General features: G+C 40.7%; 1 protein-coding gene across 1 annotated transcript in view; it reads right to left on the bottom strand.

Moving 5' to 3' along the window:
- SND1 (staphylococcal nuclease and tudor domain containing 1) overlaps positions 1-21,684 on the bottom strand; it is a 957,459-nt gene that overhangs the window by 338,623 nt on the left and 597,152 nt on the right. The window contains exon 16 of the mRNA XM_073619298.1: positions 15,907-16,016. Coding sequence (XP_073475399.1) covers positions 15,907-16,016 — 110 coding nt within the window. The remainder of the gene's footprint in view (positions 1-15,906; positions 16,017-21,684) is intronic.

The raw sequence follows: 21,684 nt of genomic DNA, 5'->3' as shown, positions 1-21,684 counted from the left end.
CTATAATGCCCATAACCTGAGTATGTTTGAATGTGAGATACCAAGCTGTACATTCTTAGTTTTGCTAGGTCTTGGAATCTTGGGCTTTATATGCAGCATCATTTTTAAGCTAGCTGTGGGTGCTGGATAGTCTCAGTGTTTGCCTTTGTTGGATGGTCACCAGTCAGATGGAAAGGTGAAGGATGAAGATGTGAGCTGGAATAGGGGGAGATAGTAAAGTGGAATTTCAGTCAAATACTAAGCCTAAACCTACTCTCACCCCAATTTTAGGCGTATTCCATTCACTCTGTGAAAGGAAAGATCTGTATTTCTTTCCTATTCTGAGGCCGCTCCAGTCTGGTCACATGATAGGCTTCCAGTGACAGCTTCAGTGTAGAGGAGGGAAAGCAGACAACAGATGCCCCATACTAAGTCTATGGGTGACTGAAGTCGACCGCTACAGAGATCATGTGACTGGACCAAAATGCCCCCAGGATTGGCAAGTATAGACTTCTTTCCTTTACAGGGTAGATAGAATAGGCTTAGGGGGTGAGAGTGTTTAGGCTTGTTAGTATTTGACAATGCTTCCACTTTATTATGGCAACATGCACTGGCAGGGAAACCTTTATATAAAACGCACTATCAGTCTAATAAGCCCTATGTTTTGACATACGTGATAAGAACAAATTTTGACCTGTATATTATGCAAGTTGCACACAAGGTATTATGGGTGTCCTTAGGGTTACACAACACAAAAAAATAGATCTAATTCTTTGTTTAGCTACCCAATTACATATATTTACTTGCCCAAAAGAGCTAGTTATTAGAGAACATGTGGTGTTGAATACATGAACCAAAAATGCCGGCAAATACTAAGTACTCCTTTTTTAACAAATTCCCAACACAAAAGATTTCTTTGCAGAGCAGTGCTTGAAACAATTGTAGCAGTGATAGTGCACTTGTAACAAAAACAAATAACTGTCCATTAAACATTTTTTTTTTAAATGCACTAAAATTCACATTTTTAGGACACGTTTGGGGTGTAACCCCCTTCTTCTAAGGTCCGAGCAGTACCAATACATTAGTATTTTATTAGTACTTCTTGGACCTTAGAAGGGGGTAAACCCCCTGAAAGCTTGTCTGAAAATGTGAATGTTAGTGCAAATAAAGTATCCAGAAAGCACTCATAAGTATGTAGCACAGTACAGTATGCAGAAAAGTGGCTATATTTTGAGATATAATGGAGCTAATAAGTAATTAAGTAATGTCAGATTAAAACAGAACTTCATTCTCTCAATCAACACTGATCATTTTCAATCCTTATGCTGCTAGCACTAGGAAATAGATAGGCAAGTATAGGAAAGCATCATATATACTTGTTTTGAAGTTTGTTTTTTTTTTGTTTTGTCTATTACACACATCTCTTCAATTGCTTCCCGGTTTCCAGACCTAGGTAAATGTCATCATACATCACAGGAGTCTTCAGGAGGCAAGGAGGGGTCAGCTAAGCACACCCAATGGCATCAAGCTAATGAGACTAATTTAGCTACAACTGGAATCATACACACTATGCAAGGCAAGTTTAGCGACTATTCTTTTATTACCTATTTATTCTTGGTTTTTCTGTAAAAAGATGTCCAGCTCAGTACTTTAAATATAGTTCACAGTTTTTACTAACATATCACTTATCCATAGCTGTTAACAACTTAGAGTCTACAGAAAAAATTTGCACCAGTTTTGCCTATAGAGGAAGAAAATTGAGGACTCTCCTTGATATAACACCAACAATGTGAAATGGTGCTATATGTGTCAAGAGACTGCAAATATGGTACTCATGTGCTTTACAAAAATAAAATAAAATGAATTCCAAGCACAACGGCTTTACACACTCCCTTCAAAAATAGTATGGATAGAAAAAAAAAACCCAGAGGGCACATATTCCAGTGGGTAAGCAAAACTTCCAGTGAAATAAAAGCTCAAGGAAAATAATTTATCCATGGTCATATCCATGTTCTTCAAACTACACTGTCAGAATTATTAAAAAAAATAAGGAGCAATGCAGCTAAAGATTATTTTGTGCTACAGGGCTTTTCAGCTTGTATTCTCTACAGAAGAAAAAAGTGTGATTTTAAGGTTTCCCCAAAAATCAGAATGAAGCCACAGCTGGTGCCTGGAGGCGAGAGGCAGCTTGCACGTATCAACCAGCGGAGAAAATCTCATTTACTGACATGTGTTTCTTCTTTTGGAAGGTAGTCTAAGGACAGTATGGACTGAAACAAGACAAATTTCCTCCATACCAGCTCCAGATGGCAATTTTCACACTGTGTTACAGAGAATTGCTCTTCAGACTATTTCTTAATTGATTGCTTCACGAGAATGAAAGATAGAATCTAACCAGAGGTTGGTGGCATTTTATTTCTACAGATCATCCAGCATTTAATCAAAGTAAGCAGCCCCTCACTCTGCAGTACACAATCACAAAGAGGTAAATTCTTTTAAATCCTCTAACAAATGGCAGGTGTGACAGGAGTCACACGTGCCAACCTGACAGTTGTTTCATCGTTTCTGCTTTTGGCATTCACTTCTAATTTACTCAGACTGAATTGTCTGGAGCAATATTTTATATTAACCAATTAAACGGATTTCCTAAAGATTTTAACTGGGCAAGGGCTTTTTTGTTGCTGTGGAATATGCTTAAAAAAAAAAAAAAAATCAGGCTATATAAGGAAAGCAGCATTGCCAGTTGCAGTGCTGTAGTGACAGGAAAGGCAGGTTTATCGGCCTAGAACAGTTTGTTGTACCCCAATCTTTTTACAATTTGAATATAACATTTTCAATTGCTGATGAAGAAGTGTTACAGCTGGATGGATGTGCATTGTATATAACAACTAGTTGGTTGTCTAGAACCACTAGACCTAATGCTTGTCTCCACCCATATAAAGGATTTTAAAACAAAATGAAGAAAAAAAAAAAAAGCCAAACAAATGCAGAAAAGCAGCTTTTAATTTGTATACTTATGACTGAAAGGAAATTTGCTTCCAGTTGTTGACTTGAGGATAAACACCTATTACAGCTCACACCTTGTTGGCAGGAATCACAGGATTGGCAGTAATGACATCACTTAGATGCCACACCAATCACCACTAAAATGAGACATTCTAAAACTAAAAATGTGAGAAAATAAATTCTCTCTCTATAGATATATATCTATATATAGATATGGCAGATTACAAAAAGTGTATGTAAACCACAATTCATTTCTGTTATTAGAACCCTTTTGGTCTGCTAAATGCACCTTTGAGATTGTTATAATTGTTAATAAGTGAAAAATACATATTGGTCCAAATCCAGAAAATATGAAATTTCCAAAAGATTCTGCAGGATTAACCTTTCAGGTTATTTTTGTGGACTACAGAACATCATTCTACTATAATATAGAGGTGTGGGGGTGTGTGGGTGTGTGTGTGGGGAGGGGGCAGGGAGTTGTTCTGTACACCAAACGCTTCCTCTCCTAGGATGCCAACTTCATAAATACAGTACAGACAGCGAACATTATGACTTAAACAGGAAGTGTGCCACAGCCACAATATCAAAAGTCTAGTAAGCTTTAGCAAATTAATTTCTGCTCAAATTTCCAAAATGATCACAAACTCTAGAAATATTCATCTTTCTGCCAGATCTGATTGTTAAGCTGAATACTGAAATAAGCAACACAAATAGAATTGTGTGTTCAATCTTTAAAGCCTATGTGCAGCCAAAATCACGAACAGAAAAATCAGCACAAGGGACATATTACAGTCCGTAGGATGTGCCCCTTGTGCCGATTCCTTTTCCTCCATCCTGTCCCCACCCACATTGTAAATCTTCTGGTGTTGCAGGGGTAAACATAACAGGCTCTCATCAAGAAGGCCAGACTATACCTGCCCTTTTACCCAGCTCTAACATTCATAGAAGCCATACTACAGCTTCTATGAATGGAACACAATCTATGCATGGAGGGGGTGGACCTATCAATCATCCACCTGTCCCTCATTAAAGCGGTATTAAACTCAAAACTAAATTATTGCAGATTACCAGTCATTAGATGTGGTGGCGGCGTCCATTTTCTTTTCTTTGGCTTTTTCCTTTGTTTTCACCTGATGATCTAGCCAACAACACACCTCCTGCATTAATGACACAACTATGGGGGAATGAACAGAGGAGGCACAGCAGCTTTGTCAGGCTGGGAGGGAGGGGAATGTTAAAAGTATTAGCAGTTTTAGAACCACTAACAAGGCCAAACTCTAGCTCACACTTTAGAATCTGTTACAAAAAAACTTTTTTTCCTTTTGGGATTTAAAGAGTTTGTTACCCCAACACTTCATATTCCTGCTATGTGCCTGCTGTACCATGTACTTGTATGAGAAAGTATCCTGTTCTCTTTGTATTGCTTCCTTTATGTGAAATCCCTGGTGTTCTTGCCAGTCCCCTTGCTTTCCAATTAAGAACTGCCCACACTAAGCAGGAGAGCACACTGGGGTCAGCTCTTTAGCTATGCTGGGAACTCAGTGTGCTCTCCTCCAATGATCAGACTTCTCCTGGCACGTCCCTGTTGCCATTCACTGTGAAGATCGGTGTTCTGCTGTTTCTCCTCCCCCAGCTCTTATGCAGCTGAGAACAGAGGGAATGTGATATTAAAAGAAAAGAAAAAGGGGGGTATAATTTTTTTTTTTTTTTTATATCTATACACAAATGCTTTGCTTCTCATTTCGATTTTATACTGATTGGGTTTTACAAGGTGATAGTTTACAAATCACTAATTTTTGCATTAATAAAAGCTGTTAATCTTAATTACCTTGCCAGTGTTAAGCGGTGTGTTTCATCAATGTAAATGTATATATTCTGCTGGACTGCAATATAATAAAATGTTTGCTTTTTAGGTTTAATACCACTTTAATAGACCCAGTTTAATTCATATAAACTATAGTATAGCTTCTATGGAGAAGCTGGGCAGAAAGGGCAGATATAGTCAGGCTTTCTTGATGAGAGCCTGTGATAACCCATTAGTTGTATTACTCCCTGCAACATTGGAATATTATGGCAGAGAGGGTGGGGGGAGGGACAGGATGGAGGAAGGTTTTCACAAACAGAAGAATCAACAAACCACTGGTTATGGGCCTTATGCTGATTTTTCAGTTTGTGATTTTGGCTGCAAATAGCCTTAAAAGCATCTACTGAAATTCGTTTGAAATGAGCAAATTTTACGGTCAAAAAAAAAAAAAAAAAATAGGTGATGGCAGACCTCCATAGCAATCCAAGGCTCCAATTACACCTAGCCACAATTCTGCCCACAATTCCAAATCGCTGCTGAACGCATTTGCGATGCCATTACTTCTTAATGGCACCCCAATTACAGCATGAATTTGCTATGATTGTCGTGAAACAAATTGCGGCAAAATCGCAGGACACGTGTTGCCAAAAAGAAGTTCAGGGGAACACTCGTCCCGTGATTTTGTTAGCGTGATTTTGCAGACAATAGCTGCAAAATCGCACCGCAATTGGAGTGCCATTTGGAAGTAATGGCATCGCAAACGCGCTCTGACACAATTTGTACTAGCGGGCAGGATTGTGGCGAATCTGCCTGTGATTCCAAACGCCTAGGTGTGAATGGAGCGTTAAAGTGGATGCTCAAACACCAACTATACCTAAAATCTACTCCCCCGTTCTAAGCCTATTTCTACTTTGTGAAAGGAAAGATCTCTATACTTATTATCTATTCTGGGGGTGCTCCAGTCCAGGCACATGATCAGGTTCCAACGCCAACTTCAGTGAAGAGAGAGATCGCCAACAAGTGCTGCAGAGCCTGGGCAGTGACGTCACCCATAGGCTTCCTGTGCAGTATCGGTTTTTGGCTGTCCCTCCTTTACACTGAAGCTAGCGTTGGGACCTGATTATGTAACCAGACTGGAGCGGCCTCAGCATAGGTAAGCATAAAGATCTTTCCTTTCACAGGATAGATAGAATAGGCTTAAAATGGGGGTGGGAGTAGATTTAATTGCAGTTAACAATTGACTTAAGTTTATTACTTCCCTACTATTCCTAACACTACTGAATTTAAAGTAGTCAAAATATAAAATCATATATTCATTCTCACATTGAATTTCAATTATTTCTAGACAACTCATGTTGGCTCTTGAAGTTCGTAAACTAACTTTGTGTAGCTTCCCACACATTTCCTTTCTTGAAATCTGTGACGCATATTCACTATGCCAAAGTGATGGGCACTGCTGTGTCGTATAACCTACATAGCCTCTCTTTTGAATTTAAAGAGTTGCTGTAAGGAGGAGTTTCAGGCAGAGCCGGTACAAGAATTCACAGGCAGCAAGGTACCGTGTGATATGTATTTCTTAATCATTGAATGTAACCAGTAGAGAGGAAGCTGCAAAGCGAGCAGGGAATCCAAGAAGTTGATGAAAAGAGATGGCCAGCAGATAGGCAGAACTCATGTCATGAAAGGAGATTTTTCAAGTGAGCTTATACTGGAATGCCAAAAACTAAGTACTCTTTGTATTACTTTTTCAATGCTTATATCATAAAATGAAAGTATAAGCACCGACTATAGATTTCATTTGAAGAAAGCTAATATTTGGATTTAAACATACATTATGAAATTAAAGTGGTTGTAAACCCTTTACAACCACCTTACACTACAGGCAAGCCCTTAATTAGGCTTACCTGTAGTTACACTGGATATCTCCTAAACTGCGCCCTGTATTTGCATATGCTGACGTCATCGGCACATGCGCACTTAAGCAAACTGAAGCAATGGCACGTACGTGCCATTGCTTCAGTTGTACTGTGCCGTTACCGGTGGCTCCCACGTGCATGCACAGGAGTGGCATCATCGTGGCTCCAGCCAATCACAGCGCTGGAGCCACGATACCCAGAAGTAACCCCCGGGAGATGTCGGCCGATGGAGCGGTGAACGAGGACCGCTGCGGGGGCTTAGATCTCAGGTAAGTAATTCATAATGAGCTAGTATCCTAGGCATACTAGCTCATTATGCCATTGTCTTGCAGGTTTTTTTTTTTTATAAACGGGTTTACAACCACTTTAAAGGTCAAATCAATACACAGGAAAAGTTAATTTTAGGATCGATGTGCAAAATATCTACGTTTTGATAAATGCTGTACAGAAACAAGCATACTTTTCCAGAAAAAAAGCTCAAAATGCCGCAATTAAGCCAACTAGAACAAAACAATCTCATGATTTAAATAAATTGTGTGGCTGCAAAGGAGCTTCTGGTAAATCCAAGAGGGTAGAGGTGACAACATGTGATCAACAAGACTGAAGCGCACCATGGTAAATCAGTAACCAAATATGGTATGATGAATGGCCTGGACTAGGTGATCATTTTTCTCCTTGTCACTTTAGTCAATAAGGGAAAAGGTGAATTGCTATTGATCCTTCAAACACCTTGTGAGAGGGGTACACAAATTACAGAATACTTGCACTGGCACTTGTGTTCAAACAGGAAAGATGAGCAAAACCTTTCATCTCGCTGGTTGCTGAAAACATCTCAGTCTAGAACGAAGATTGTGATTTTGACCAATATAAACCACTAACAAAACAGCAATGGCAATATTACACTTGCAAATACACACCAGTGCTTTTAATATAACTGAACAGGACAGCTTTTCGTTTACTCCTAATATACCAGAATATTCAAGCAGGGTAAAGAATGTCTATCCTTAAAATTGATTTCTTGAGCCAGCATCCCCCATAGTTTCTAGTAGTATGTTAAGTGAAGCAGAGAGACAATTCTCTGTTTACCCAGGCTAGGATTCTGTAACACGACAAGTTTGAAGCAACTATTAATTTATAAATAATGGCAAGATTGCACATGGAATGATTTTCACAATCGTTAGTATTAGAATGAACAGAACAACTGAAAAGTGATTCTGTGCAAAAATATTTAAATGGAAAAGCTTTGCTTTAAAGCTGGTTCTAGATCTTAATCCATTCTCTGCATTAGCGTAAAAAACAACCTACCCCCATCCCTAAACACTAAATCTGGTGTTGCAGGCGTTACTATAACCAACAGGCTCACATCAAGAGGGTCAAACTAGATCTGCCCAAGCTGTACTAAAGCTTCTATGAATGTAACACAATCTATGAATGGAGGGGGTAGACCTATCAATCATCCACCTGTCCTTCAAGTTTGGAGGACTTTTGTAAGAAGATTGTGCGTCTCATTGAAGATTTTTTATCTTGTTGCAAAATTTCTTTAGATCATTGACTTTTATAGGCATTGCAATGTGATTTTTAGTATAAGTGTATTGTATGGTAGTTGCACATTAGTGCTTTACTTTTGTTATTATTGCACATTGAAAGTGGTTTTCCCACTTAAAGGGGCAGCAGTTCAATTTTGTTTCACTATATTACTTTTTATTGTTGGCGCCATGTTTGTCACACTAATACATTTTTTTTAGTTCAGATAAGATAGAATACACTTTCAATGTATATTTAACCAACCAAAAACAATCAAATATGGGGTTTACTGTTAGGATTTACATATACTTTAAAATTCTGGTCCACTCAACAACCAAGATGTGTCAAGTTTCTGGAGGAGCAATTCATACATTTTTAGACAAAAAGCAATGATCTTAAAGACTGTTCATTTTCATCTCTCGGGCACAATGAAAAGGTCAGAGCATATAGTAGATTCCCCAAAACTTGGTTAAAGTGATAGCTAAAGGTTAGGTCTAGAAATATCCCAAGGAGTCAGAAGTGTTAGTGTTAAAAAGGGTACAAGTTAGGAGAGGAACATGGAGGCTGCTATTGGTGTGATCTCTCCTTGCTATGATTCTAAAGGACATTCAATAGGGCTTTGTATTAATCTTTTTATTAAAGCGTAACTCCACTTTTGTTGAGAAAAAAAAAAACACATTCTTCTCTGGGTGATCTATGTACATTGCAAGGATTACAACAACCTTTGTTGCAGATTCCTACCTTTTGTTATTTTGAAGAAATCACTGTTTCTCTGTGCCGAGTGGGTCTAATAGGAGTGGTTTCATAATTATCAAATTATCAGTCAGCTGTACAGCAGCAGAGCTCAAATGAGGAAAGCTGCTGGGCCTGTATCCCTTTAGACGTGATTTCCTGATTACATATTTGTTGCAGGGAATGCCTGAAATCTGACTTGTATCTTAGGCAGACTTCTGGGAAAATTGGTAAACCAAACACACAAGTAGGAGATTATGTTTCTGGGGGTGGATCCACTCCCGCTGTGATTGATTGGACACCAGCAGTCTGCCTATGTCAGTGATGTCCAAACTATGGCCCTCCAGTTGTTAAGGAACTACAACTCCCATCATGCCTAGTCATGTCTGTGAATGTCAGAGTTTTACAATGCCTCATGGGAAGTGTAGTTCCGCAACAGCTGGAGGGCCGTAGTTTGGACACCCCTGGCCTATGTAAACAAGGCAGATAGCCGTTCTGTCAGTGAGGAAGAGGGAGATCTTGTGTTCCTGCTAAAAAGAAACACAGATCTCTCTTCCTCCAGTCAAACCATCCTGCACACAGTTAGCAAGCACCCCATAGGCGCAAGCTTAACCCTTTAATTGCCCCTGATGTTAACCCCTGCCCTGCTAGTGTCACTTATACAGTGATCGTGTTTTTTTTTTTAGCACTGATCACTGTATTGGTGTCACTAGTCCCCATAAAGTGTCGCTTAAGCCCCATACACACTATCAGATTTTCTGCTGATTTTTGTCTTCAGAGTTAGCAAAACCATGTAGTGCAAGGGCCTGTCTGATTGCATACAAATTGAAACTCCTAAGGTTTGACCTCATATTACATGGTTTTGGTAAATCTGAAGGAAAAAAAAAAACATTAGCAGAAAATCTGATAGTGTGTATGGGGATTTAGTGTCAGATTTGTCCACCGGAATGTCGCAGAGTCCCGCTAAAAATCACTTATCACCATTACTAGTAAAAAATTTTTTAAAAAAATTAAAGTTTGTAGACGCGATAACTTTTGCACAAACCAATCAATATACGCTTATTGGGATTCTTTTTTTTTTAACAAAAACATGTAGCAGAATACATATTGGCCTAAATTGCTGAAGACATTTTCACATTTTTTTATTGGCTTTTTTATGACAAAATTGTTTTTTTTTTCCCAAAACTGTCTTTTTTTTTTTTTTAATTGATTTATTATTTTATTCGATGGCTTTGAAATTAGTAATATGCAGATCAGAAGTCTCAACTTCACTTTCTAACCTGTGACAAAAATTGAAGGGGAGGAAGTAGCCATTCAACCAATGTCTTCAAAAGTTCAGCAATAGCTGCCTCCAAGCTCTTGAATTGGTACAGGTTTCATTAGAAAGTGTTGGACTAGGCCCCATGCCTTCAGCATGCGTTAGCATGAAAAGAGGGGGTGGAGAAAAGGAAGCGCCACCTGAGTGTAGTATTAATATAAGAATTTAATGACATAAAAAATGAACACTTACAAGAAAGACAAATTAAAAAGGCTCATCTGTGAGTAGGCAGTGTATATCTTCCTCGATTTTCAGTCCGGAAGTTGTATCAGCGTTGTAGGGCTGCAGATGGGGGCTTGTATCTCTTCCTGTGGCCGTCAGGGAGAAGCTGAGACCGGCGTGGAACGCACAGAGGAGGTGCGTGACGTCACAGGTCATCCAAGGACTTCCGGGTACACTCCAGGGGGAGGGCTAACATCAAGGGAGGGTTCTGGAGGCTGGGTGTGCTTGCACACCCAGCCTCCAGAACCCTCCCTTGATGTTAGCCCTCCCCCTGGAGTGTACCCGGAAGTCCTTGGATGACCTGTGACGTCACGCACCTCCTCTGTGCGTTCCACGCCGGTCTCAGCTTCTCCCTGACGGCCACAGGAAGAGATACAAGCTACAAGCCCCCATCTGCAGCCCTACAACGTTGATACAACTTCCGGACTGAAAATCGAGGAAGATATACACTGCCTACTCACAGATGAGCCTTTTTAATTTGTCTTTCTTGTAAGTGTTCATTTTTTAGGTCATTAAATTCTTATATTAATACTGCACTCAGGTGGCGCTTCCTTTTCTCCACCCCCTCTTGCAATACCACAGAGCCAGCTCTCTGAGGACAGCAGCCGCCTTTAGGACCAACCATCCCACTAGCCAGCCCTTCACATCTTGAACGATCAGAGACTATATTAACCCCTGGACTGCCACTACTATGGCCATGGACTTTATGCCTGGCTAACTTTATATACCCCCAGGATTGTATGCATCTTCCGTATAAGCGCTTACAGTTATTTTCACCTTTATCTGCTTGTTAGCATGAAAAGATTTAGATCTCAATTTTGCAACAAAAGACATGTTTAACCACTTCAATACAGGGCACTTTGCCCCCTTCCTGCCCAGGACAATTTTCATCGCTGTCACTGTGAATGACAATTGCGCGGTCATGCAACACTGTACTCAGACTACATTTTTATCATTTTTCTTCCCACAAATAGAGCTTTCTTTTGGTGGTATTTGATCTCCACTGGGGTTTTTTATTTTTTTCTAAACTAAAAAAGACCCAAAAATAAATTAAAACAAATAAAAAGTCGTTTCCCAGTACTTCCTAGTTGCACGCTGTGATCAGCTGTGATTAGTCACAGCTGATCACGTGGTAAAGAGCCTACGTCATAGGCTCTTTACCACGATCGGAGTTGCAGTATGTCAGACTGACACCACCGATCGGCGCGCTGCACGCAATCGTGGCTTATCCTGTTGGACGTCATACGACGTCCAGTCAGGATAACTTAACCACTTTGCGCACGTCATTCTGTTATATGGCGGGCGGGAAGTGGTTAAAAACCTTCCAAAAATTAAGCAGACCTAACTGAACAGTGGCATCCATTCCCCTTTTTCCCATCCCCCCTACCTCACTCCAAGCCCCTTACCATTCCTCCTACCTGACTACATCCCACGCCCTACCTCATATAACTGAACACTAGTGAACTTCTTTGCCACAGTACAACTTCCCTCACTGGCTTACAGAGGACTGAAACACTCCAAATCAAACAAGGTTTATTGTGCATTTCAGCAAATAGCCTTGCTTAGATTGTCCCTTATTTTAACCCGGAAAAAATATCCTAAAAAACACAGAGAACTGTTCAGTGCCCATTGAACCCATTTTATATGTACCCTGCTGTATTTTAAAACTTGTTCAACTGAAAAGAAAAAAAAAAAAAAAAAAAAGTGTAGAGATAGACACATACACACACACACACACACACACACAATTCACAGAAAAAAAGTCCTGGGCAAGGTAAGGCAGTGCAAGGTACAACAAAAAGCATTTTTTGTTGAAAAGTGAATGAGTCCATAAAACATGTTTCACTTACGTTTTGGTCCACAGCATAAAGATAAAAAATATACAAAAAAATTGCGTAAATGTGAAGTGTTCATAAAGCACTATTGTCCTCTATTACGACTAAACTCACATATTGCACAGTCCAGGAAATAAGGGCTGATTATTTGTTGTCTCTAGAACTCTTGCTGATGTGAGCAGTAGGAAAAAAAAAGTGTTGGGCAATTCTCTGGCATTAGGCAGCCTACAAAATTAGCTTGTGACTAATTAGCTTCTGCCTAAACAGCGAGATTCTCTATTGACTCCTCCCGTAACACCTCCAAACCTTAAAAGAACTGTCAGATCAGGATATCTGTACAGGCTTAGTGTGAGTACTCACGGGAGAGAAACACAGAAGGCAGCAAGGAAAATTCAAATAGGAGAAGGAATTTATAAAACAAAGAAAAGAGCTGGGATTAAGGAAGAAAAAAAATGAAAAGGTAAAAATGAAGGGCAGCTAAATACGGATTAGAAAAACCTGCATGAAAATCTTCCTTTACCATTTTCATAAAGATATATTTTACTGAACATTAAGGAACAAAAAGCTAATGGCCATACATTCCTGAAACACTGAGAATAAGATTTTGGCACTTCAAAAACAACCTTGAGAATGTATGTACAAACAGTATATAATATGCTGAACTCCTGCCATCTAAGCCTGCCATTTTTAAAACACGAACGCTTATGAACATTCTGAAAGCATACGTAGGATGCAGTTATTTCTAACCTTCAGACAAATCAATGCTATTGACTGCATTGCAATAACCATTTCAACCTCATACCCTGTGCCATACTTCACACAATGTGTCCACAGCTCATCAACAATATAAAGCTACCTTGAATGTTCCCACTAGATACATTTTATTTCTCACAGAAAGCCAGAAACACCATTAAAGCTATATTTCATGGTATATGAATCTGTATTGCATTTTCAGAAAATGGAATGTCGACTTACCTGTTAAACCCTGGAGCACAGTACAGGAAACATGAAGGACATCCCCAGTGTTTGAGCTGGAGTGATGATCCACCAAGGGAAGCTCTTGCTTGGCTGGATAGATACATGGGTAAGTTGAGGGAAAGAGCTTTTCCACGCCAAAAAAATGTTTTGTTGGAGAGCTCCTGAAAGGAATTGGGCAAAAAGTACTGCCTTGAAGGATGCCTAAAACTCTTACTACAAATGTTTGTGGGATTCCTCTTGGATCTCAGTTGTCAAGGTCGTAAAAATGATTTTCTGGAAGGAGAACTTATTTTGGGTTGTGTCTAGAATCAGACACAAGTATTCTAGGCAAAGGGAAGGCTGGTGAGCAGACTTGTTGAAATTTATCACCCGGTCTATAGCCTGGAAAAGTTGAATTGTCTTGTTGACATTTTTTTGAGTTCTAAAAAGAGCAAGCAAGGGTGCCAAAATCAAGGTCAGCTAATATCATGCTTGCCCATTGCCTCAGAGACAATTACTGACCTTGCAGCTTACATGTGAAACTTTAAAATTTAAAAGATTTTTTTTTCTTTTTTTTTTTTAGGGAAATCAAGTGCAGAATAGGATGAATACCACCACTGGGAGGTGGTTCATGGCATTCTGCAAATCTGTCTTTGGGCAGTCTTTGGCTGATTTAAAAGAACAAAGCAGTGAGGGGGTGGTATCTTGTACTCTTTTGGAAACCGATTAAACCCACAGGTCTGTGACCCAGAGAAGCAGACTGTCCAGATGTCCCCTCCTCTGTAAACTATTTTTCTACCGAGTTCTGAAAAGACCTTAGGGGGAGTGAAAATCCTTTCGGTTGTGACCCAATCGTCAGACTGCACAATCTGTTCATGAACAGGAAATGTTTTGCGGGCTTATTTGTACCCATAGTGGCAGGTCGAGACAGTGAAGAGTTTTTCAACGTTGGCAATCATATTGCGTGTGGCTTCCTCTTCAATAGTGTCAAGCCGGGGGAGAGAAAGCCTCCGCAGAATTCTCCAGTATGGTCTCCATATCCTATTCATTCACCTCTGTGTCAACCAGCATATCAAGATCAGACTTCGGTTAAGAAACAGGTATAGAAGAGGTGGGAAGTTTCTGAGCCATAGACAAAAATGGCTGTAGAAAGCCTATAACCTGTTAGAGGAAATGTGACATAGATGCAGAAAATTCTACTTTAGTCAATTAGGCCACTTTGTGCATGCGTGAAACAGAGCTAGAATCGAATGCTAAGGCTGGTGTCAAGTCCAGTTCCTGTTTTGGTGCATTGTCATGCTAAGATAAAATTTTATGGGGGCTTTAAGCAGAACGAATGTTTACCTGTGGTTTGAAATTATTCCCTTTCGCCTGATCCTCCCCATCTAACCAACCTCTAAGGTCGAAGTAGCATTAAAGTATGTGACCAGTGGTATGATGCAACCAACCACTGGAACTGAGCTCTAAGTGGTTTAATGTCAATGTCAAGTCTGAAAAGTTTACACTTTGAAGTGAATACATTCCAAACCTAGCCTTGTTCATACAGTAAAGGTCAAAGGGTAACCCTGTCTTACCTATGCATAAAAGTCGAGGCTTCGCCCATCAAAGTGGGCATACCCCCCAAAGGGGACTTTAGGGACTGGGTTACATAGTGATGGGCCATGGTCCTGAGCCTGTATATCTCCCTGTGGCTTACTCATCGTTTTGCACCAAGTGCCAAGTTGAGCTGCCATGCAAGCTTTAGTGCCTGAAGCAACATTGCAGGTCACTCCCACAAAGTGGGGTCCAGGTACGGATCCCAAGGTTCTACCAAGGCTGCACCGATCCAGATACACTGCTTCTGTATAAGTATCAGAAGAAAGTAAGATGTTCATTGACAAATTTGAAAAAAAAATACTAAAAACTAGCGAGTCTGATTTCTCCATGAAGGAGAAAAGGTCCATCACCATCAGAAACTACCACAAAACTAATGACCTGAAAGTACACATCTATGGTAGGGGCACCCGACGGTCCCTCCTTGAATTTGGGTTTAGAATTCTTTTTCTGAGCAATCATCAGCTCTCCTTACTCAGTTATGTGTAACTGCGCTTGTGAAACAGAGTGAGGAAGTAAAGTCACAGGCGGCATATATTCACTTAGAGGCACACTTTTTCGATATCACAAATGTAGATATCACACAATTTTTCCAAGTTTCTCACTGCCACTATAACGGATAGCATTCTGATTATGTGTCATGCGGTTGCAGTGCAGATATGTGCACATATGTACACATGTGTTTTTCACAGAATAGGAAAGAAGCAACAGCAAGAACCAAAAGTACTGCACAATTAGCCTACTTTCTACCTAAAACGGTCTACTGTGTGTTCTTGAAATATAGATTTGCTTTTGCTTGCACAAGCTTCTTAAACTTGCAGCACTGCATGGAGCTTGAGTAACTTTTACAGCCCTTATTTCAAAGGAGCTTTTACAGAACTGCTTGCACCTCATAACACCAAATTAGGAAATTGTGGATGTCATAGGGCTGTGCAACACATATACAACATATGGCAAGTTGGAAACCTTCCAAAGAATGACTGAAAAATAAAGAAAGACTGGAGTGGATGATTGTCCTACCTCTCGCTGCAATACTAGTTCCTTGGTGTACATTGTAGCTTCCTCACTGAACGGCTCACCTTCCTGCACTCCACCAGGGGCATTCCTGGCACCTCTTGGACATTCAATGCCTAATGGAAAAAGAACAATTCACAGGTTACATATATTCACTGCAGAAAATTTACTGTTAAAAAAATACACAGCTTAAAGATCAGCTTCAACCAGCTTTATAACAAAACCCAGCTGGGTTTGTTTGCACAGTGTAGCAAGCAATCTTTTTTTCTATAAAATATTGTTTTCACCTTTTATCATCTGTGATGCTGATTTCCTCTGGGCTCTTTCAGTCACTTCCAGTGTACATGCACTTAGTCCAAATTAAGCTGCATATCATTGAACAGAACTAGTTTACTTATAGTGACTACACAGATGCACTACTAGAAGATAGTTGTCACCCTGTAACAAGTACCACCTGAACAAGAACCTTCATTGCAGGATCACCAGGTATTATTGTAATGAAAGATACAGATTTAAATAGACTGAAAATAACTCTTTAAATTACACTAACACGATTAAAAGATCTACGTATACAGGTATCGGTGCTGATATTAAGCACTTGTGCAAATGTTCTGATACTAAAACTGATACCTTCAAGTCACCATGACACGAAGCCTGGGTTCACACCTGCATCTGCAGCTACTTCTCGCATATATGTGAACCTGGCCAAAAATGGATATTGGCAAGTACTTGCGAAAAAGTATCTTTACTCATACTCCATCCTAAAAAACTGGTATTGGTACATCCCTAACTACAGCATACTCTTTCATTTCATAGCAGGGATATTGAATTGAAATTAAAATTCATGGTGGTCAAGTCAAACATTTTCTTCGGCCTGGTTCACACCTATGCAGGTTGCATATGCATTTTGCATTTTTCAATACACGTTTTTGATATATTGAAGTCTATAGCATCAAAAACAAGAAAAAGGTCCCTGGTCCTTTTCATAAAATGCACAGATGTGAACTTGACCCATAGGAAACCATGTTAAATGGACTGTAGTGTGTTTCTGCAAAACTGAAAATGTACAAATAAAAAAAAAAATGCATAGGTGTGAACCAGGCCTTATAGCAGAGGTCCAATTTCACATATGTGTGTGATGATTCAGATTCCCCCCTTTGCCCCTCTACCTTCACAGCTGTGTCCTAGCCCCTTGACTCTCCAACCTTACAGGGGAGCAGAGAGCAGGAGGCACAGCAGCACTGGATGGAGGGCAGGAGTGGGAGCTGACGGCATAAAATTTTCATATTGGCAAGCTGGTGATTGGTTGCTAGGAGCACCTTGCATCCTAGCAACCAATCACCTGCTGGTTAACTTAAAAAGTTAACTTGAGCAGCTCTAGCTCACTGTCCAGTGCGGCTGTGCCGCCTGCTCTCTGCTTCACTGTAAGAATGACATCAGCGGCGACTGGGGGAAAGATTCAGCTCCTAAAATGGCATAGTCCAGAAGGGACAGTGACTAAGTCTGTATACAGACAGTGGTCCACCATTTAGCGATGCCTGTTTTGTAACATCAGCATTCTCATACCAATACAAAATAGTTATTCTTGACAATCCAATAAAAAATCTCTTTCCAGAACTTCCTGGACTGCCTTCATGCTATGCCACTACGTCTCTGCAGTTTACTTTCACTTTCTAAAGGACTACATACCTTCAAGTTACCTTGCTGCCTGCAAGCATTGATTTCTGTACTAACGCTGCCTCATGAAACTCCTCTCACGGCATTATTCAGAAGGCAGGCTCTGTGAATTTTGTGACACAGCATGCATACTCCAGGGCATAGTGAATATTTAAATTCAAGAAAGTAAATGTGTAGAATTGTTCAAAAATTAAGTTCACAAGCTCCAAAATGATTTAGATTAATAGACATAGGCTACAAAAAACTAAAATGCAGTTTGGAAATGAATATATGAATTTATATTTTGACCATAAGTTTTCATTTTGGTAGTGAAGTAATACATTTAAAGTGTAACTAAAAACACTTTTTACCACCTGTGTCTCAGAGGAGATTTTGCTTCTCTTCCTGTCCCATAGTCAAACCAGGAAGTGAAAGGAAATCCCTCTAAAGTGAGGGAACTCCAGGAGTGTCAATGGAACTAGTGTCCCCATTGGAAGATTTCCCTCTATTACTGTGCTTATATCAATCCAAATCTTGGGATTTTCTTTTACTTTTATTTCCAATGATAAAAGTAAACAGGACAAAGAGGGTGAATCTCCCTAATGATGGCACATACAGCAAAAAAGCTGACAGCTGTTTTAATCCCTCTTCACCCTGTCCAAAGTTTGCCTAAACATAGATCATAAACAGCTATAAAAATGAAATGCCACACACTTTAGGCGTTCCCACACTTGGCCGGTTTATCTCGTTGGCAGATAATATACAAAGAGGGAAATAATACACATATGTACACATAATACACATAGAAGTGTGTCACTCTGAAAACATTCAACCCTACCATGTGTATTTTCCTGAGTACAGTCCTCAAGTGTGTGTTTGTGTGTTCTTTAATCTAATTAAATTGCCAGGGTAAAGCCCTGAAAATCAGGCTCCATCACTGACATTGTGACTTTTGCCAATGGCCGTGTTGAGCTTTCAGATGATGATCCTCCTACCTTCTCCGATTGGTCAATAATAGCAAGCAGGGGCATGGCTAGCCGACTTTTATCACGCCAGCTAGGAACTCAGATCACTAGAGGAAATCACACTTGGAGAGGCAGCTAATGTCAGAGTGGGAGCCGGAAGCATTAGTGAGCGCAGCTCGTCTGGCCAGGACCAGGTAAGGTTCCTCTCACTAGGGCAGGGTAGTAGAGAAACCCTGACCTGGGCACTGATAAGACTGCATTAATAAAGGGGGGCTCTGATGGTAAAGGGGGACTATAAAGGTTATTTTTATATCCAGCAGTCACTCGACTGTGAGAAATTGGGTTTAAAACTGCACTGGCCAATTTCTCACAGTCATGAGTGTGCTATGTGTCAGCTAACAGCACTCTTACTTCTATCTTTTAGATAGAAGCAAAAAAATGTTGTTAGCTGACAAAGATGGTATCTCCTGTTTTCATGTAGCACTGTTCTGACTGGCAGTGCAACTTTAAACCCAGTTTCTCAGTCTCCCCTTGCTGACACCATCACTAAGGCCCCTTTTACAAGGCGGGTCCCATATTAAGTCTACCGGTCAGTTTTTCAGGCGGATCTGATGGGAAGGTCCATGCGCCCCTATGGACAGGCAGATGTAAACAGACTATTTAACCACACCCCCTGTAAGCCATGTCCAATATTCAGAGTAAATTTAGCCGATTTTTGTGTGTGCCACACTTTAAGCATTACCACGCCCACAACATGAATGTTTGTTTTGATAAAAAAATGTGGGATACAGTATTTATTATAGCAAAAAGTAAAAGATGGTGTTTTTTTTCAAAATTGTCGCGCTTTTGTTTATAGTGCAAAAAATAAAAACTGCAGAGGCAATCAAAAGCCACCAAAAGAAAGCTCTATTTGTGGGAAAAAAAAGGATGTCAATTTTGTTTGGGTCCAGCGTCGCCTGACTGCGCAATTGTCAATTAAAACAATGCAGTGCCGTATCACAAAAAATGGCCAGGTCATTGAGCAGCCAAATCTTCCAGGGCTGAAGTGGTTAATGACACACTTGGGTTTTTACCACTCAAACACAATGCATAAAATTATTTATTTTTTTATTTCAAAACAAAGGATTAAATACCATTTTACATTAAAGCATAAAACTATAAGCAGCACTCATGTAAAAAAAAAAAAAAACTGAAAAAAAAAAACTGAAAAAAAAAAAAATGAAGTCACTGACCTATAACTGAGCAAATGACCCATGTCAGGTAACCTGTCAAATCAACTACCTATATATTAAATGCAGCAAAGGAGGGTGAAAGGAATACTTCAGTACTATGCAATCTCTCAAACAGCACGCTCTTTTTTAAAAATAAAACACAACAGTTAAAAAGTTAAGAGCCGTTTATAAAAGACATTAACAATATTGATGTGTCTATCGAAAATACCGTATATTCAAATTTTAGTAGACAAGAATATCAATGTGTCATCAGTATTAGCTAAATATTTCACTTCCTTTTTTTATTCCCTGTAAAATCTAAAAACAATGGCTTATTCCAGGGGTAGGCAACCCCCGGCACACAAAGCCTCTTTTGCCGCCACACGGCTCCCTCCCCATCAGCAGAGTAGCGCAGGGAAGTGTCAGTAAAACACTAATGCATTCCAATTTCAGAATTCTGCATGCTGCACTGAGGGGGAGACTCTGTGCCCCCACACATTGTAAAAGATGGGAAACATTGTTTGGTTCTCTAAACTGTAGCTGCAATCCTCAGCTCTTGTGACGGGGGAAGAAATTGGGTGCAGTTCTGCTACGGGGGGTTCCCTGTTTCTAGGACAACAACTGTCATTGGCCACTGCTAAAGCCAATCACAGTCCTGCTAGCCTCGCCCACCAGCAGGAGGAAAATGATTCGCTTGGTTGCCACTACCAAGTGTGAGTGTGCCAGGACAGGTATTAGAGATAGATAGATAGAATATATATATATATATATATATTTTTTTTTATATTCTAGCTCATCTCTGCTTCCTTTCATCTCTCTGCATATCACACATATCATAGATAAGAGGGTACAGTTGTGGGAGAGATGACAAGGGGGTTCAGCAGTGGGGCAGAAGAGCCGGGGGAACAGAGGTGGGGCAGATGAGAACGTGCAGTGGTGGGGCAGATGTACAGGGGAGTACAGCGGCGGGGCAGAGGAGAAAGGAGGTACAGTGGTGGAGCAGATGAGCAGATAAGTTCAGTGTTAGGACAGATGAGAAGATGGTTCAGCGGTCAGACAGAAGAGCAAGGGGGTACGGTACTGGGGCAGATGTGCAGGGGGAGTTACAGTGGTGGGGCAGATGTGCAGGGGGAGTTACAGTGGTGGGGCAGATGTGCAGGGGGAGTTACAGTGGTGGGGCAGATGTGCAGGGGGAGTTACAGTGGTGGGGCAGATGTGCAGGGGGAGTTACAGTGGTGGGGCAGATGTGCAGGGGGAGTTACAGTGCTGGGGCAGATGTGCAGGGTAGTACAGTGCTGGGGCAGATGTGCAGGGGGAGTTACAGTGGTGGGGCAGATGTGCAGGGTAGTACAGTGGTGGGGAAGATGTGTAGGGTAGTACAGTGGTGGGGCAGATGTGCAGGGTAGTACAGTGGTGGGGCAGATGTGCAGGGTAGTACAGTGGTGGGGCAGATGTGCAGGGTAGTACAGTGGTGGGGCAGATGTGCAGGGTAGTACAGTGGTGGGGCAGATGTGCAGGGTAGTACAGTGGTGGGGCAGAAGTGCAGGGTAGTACAGTGGTGGGGCAGAAGTGCAAGGTAGTACAGTGGTGGGGCAGAAGTGCAGGGTAGTACAGTGGTGGGGCAGATGTGCAGGGTAGTACAGTGGTGGGGCAGATGTGCAGGGTAGTACAGTGGTGGGGCAGATGTGCAGGGTAGTACAGTGGTGGGGCAGATGTGCAGGGTAGTACAGTGGTGGGGCAGATGTGCAGGGTAGTACAGTGGTGGGGCAGATGTGCAGGGTAGTATAGTTGGGAAACAGATTTGCAGGGGGGACAGTGATCTGAGGTGTGGAGTTGCAGGAATTGGGGCTGATCTAAGGCACGAGAGTACAGGATGTTAATTTCTCACTATTACTTATGTTGTTTACAGCATTTACTTTATAAAAAATCCTTTTCGTGATTGAGAATGTGAA

The sequence above is a fragment of the Aquarana catesbeiana genome, linkage group LG03 (assembly GCF_042186555.1).
Source record: "Aquarana catesbeiana isolate 2022-GZ linkage group LG03, ASM4218655v1, whole genome shotgun sequence".
In the NCBI taxonomy this organism is placed as follows: domain Eukaryota; kingdom Metazoa; phylum Chordata; class Amphibia; order Anura; family Ranidae; genus Aquarana; species Aquarana catesbeiana.
This window is presented reverse-complemented; position numbering and strand designations above follow the sequence as displayed.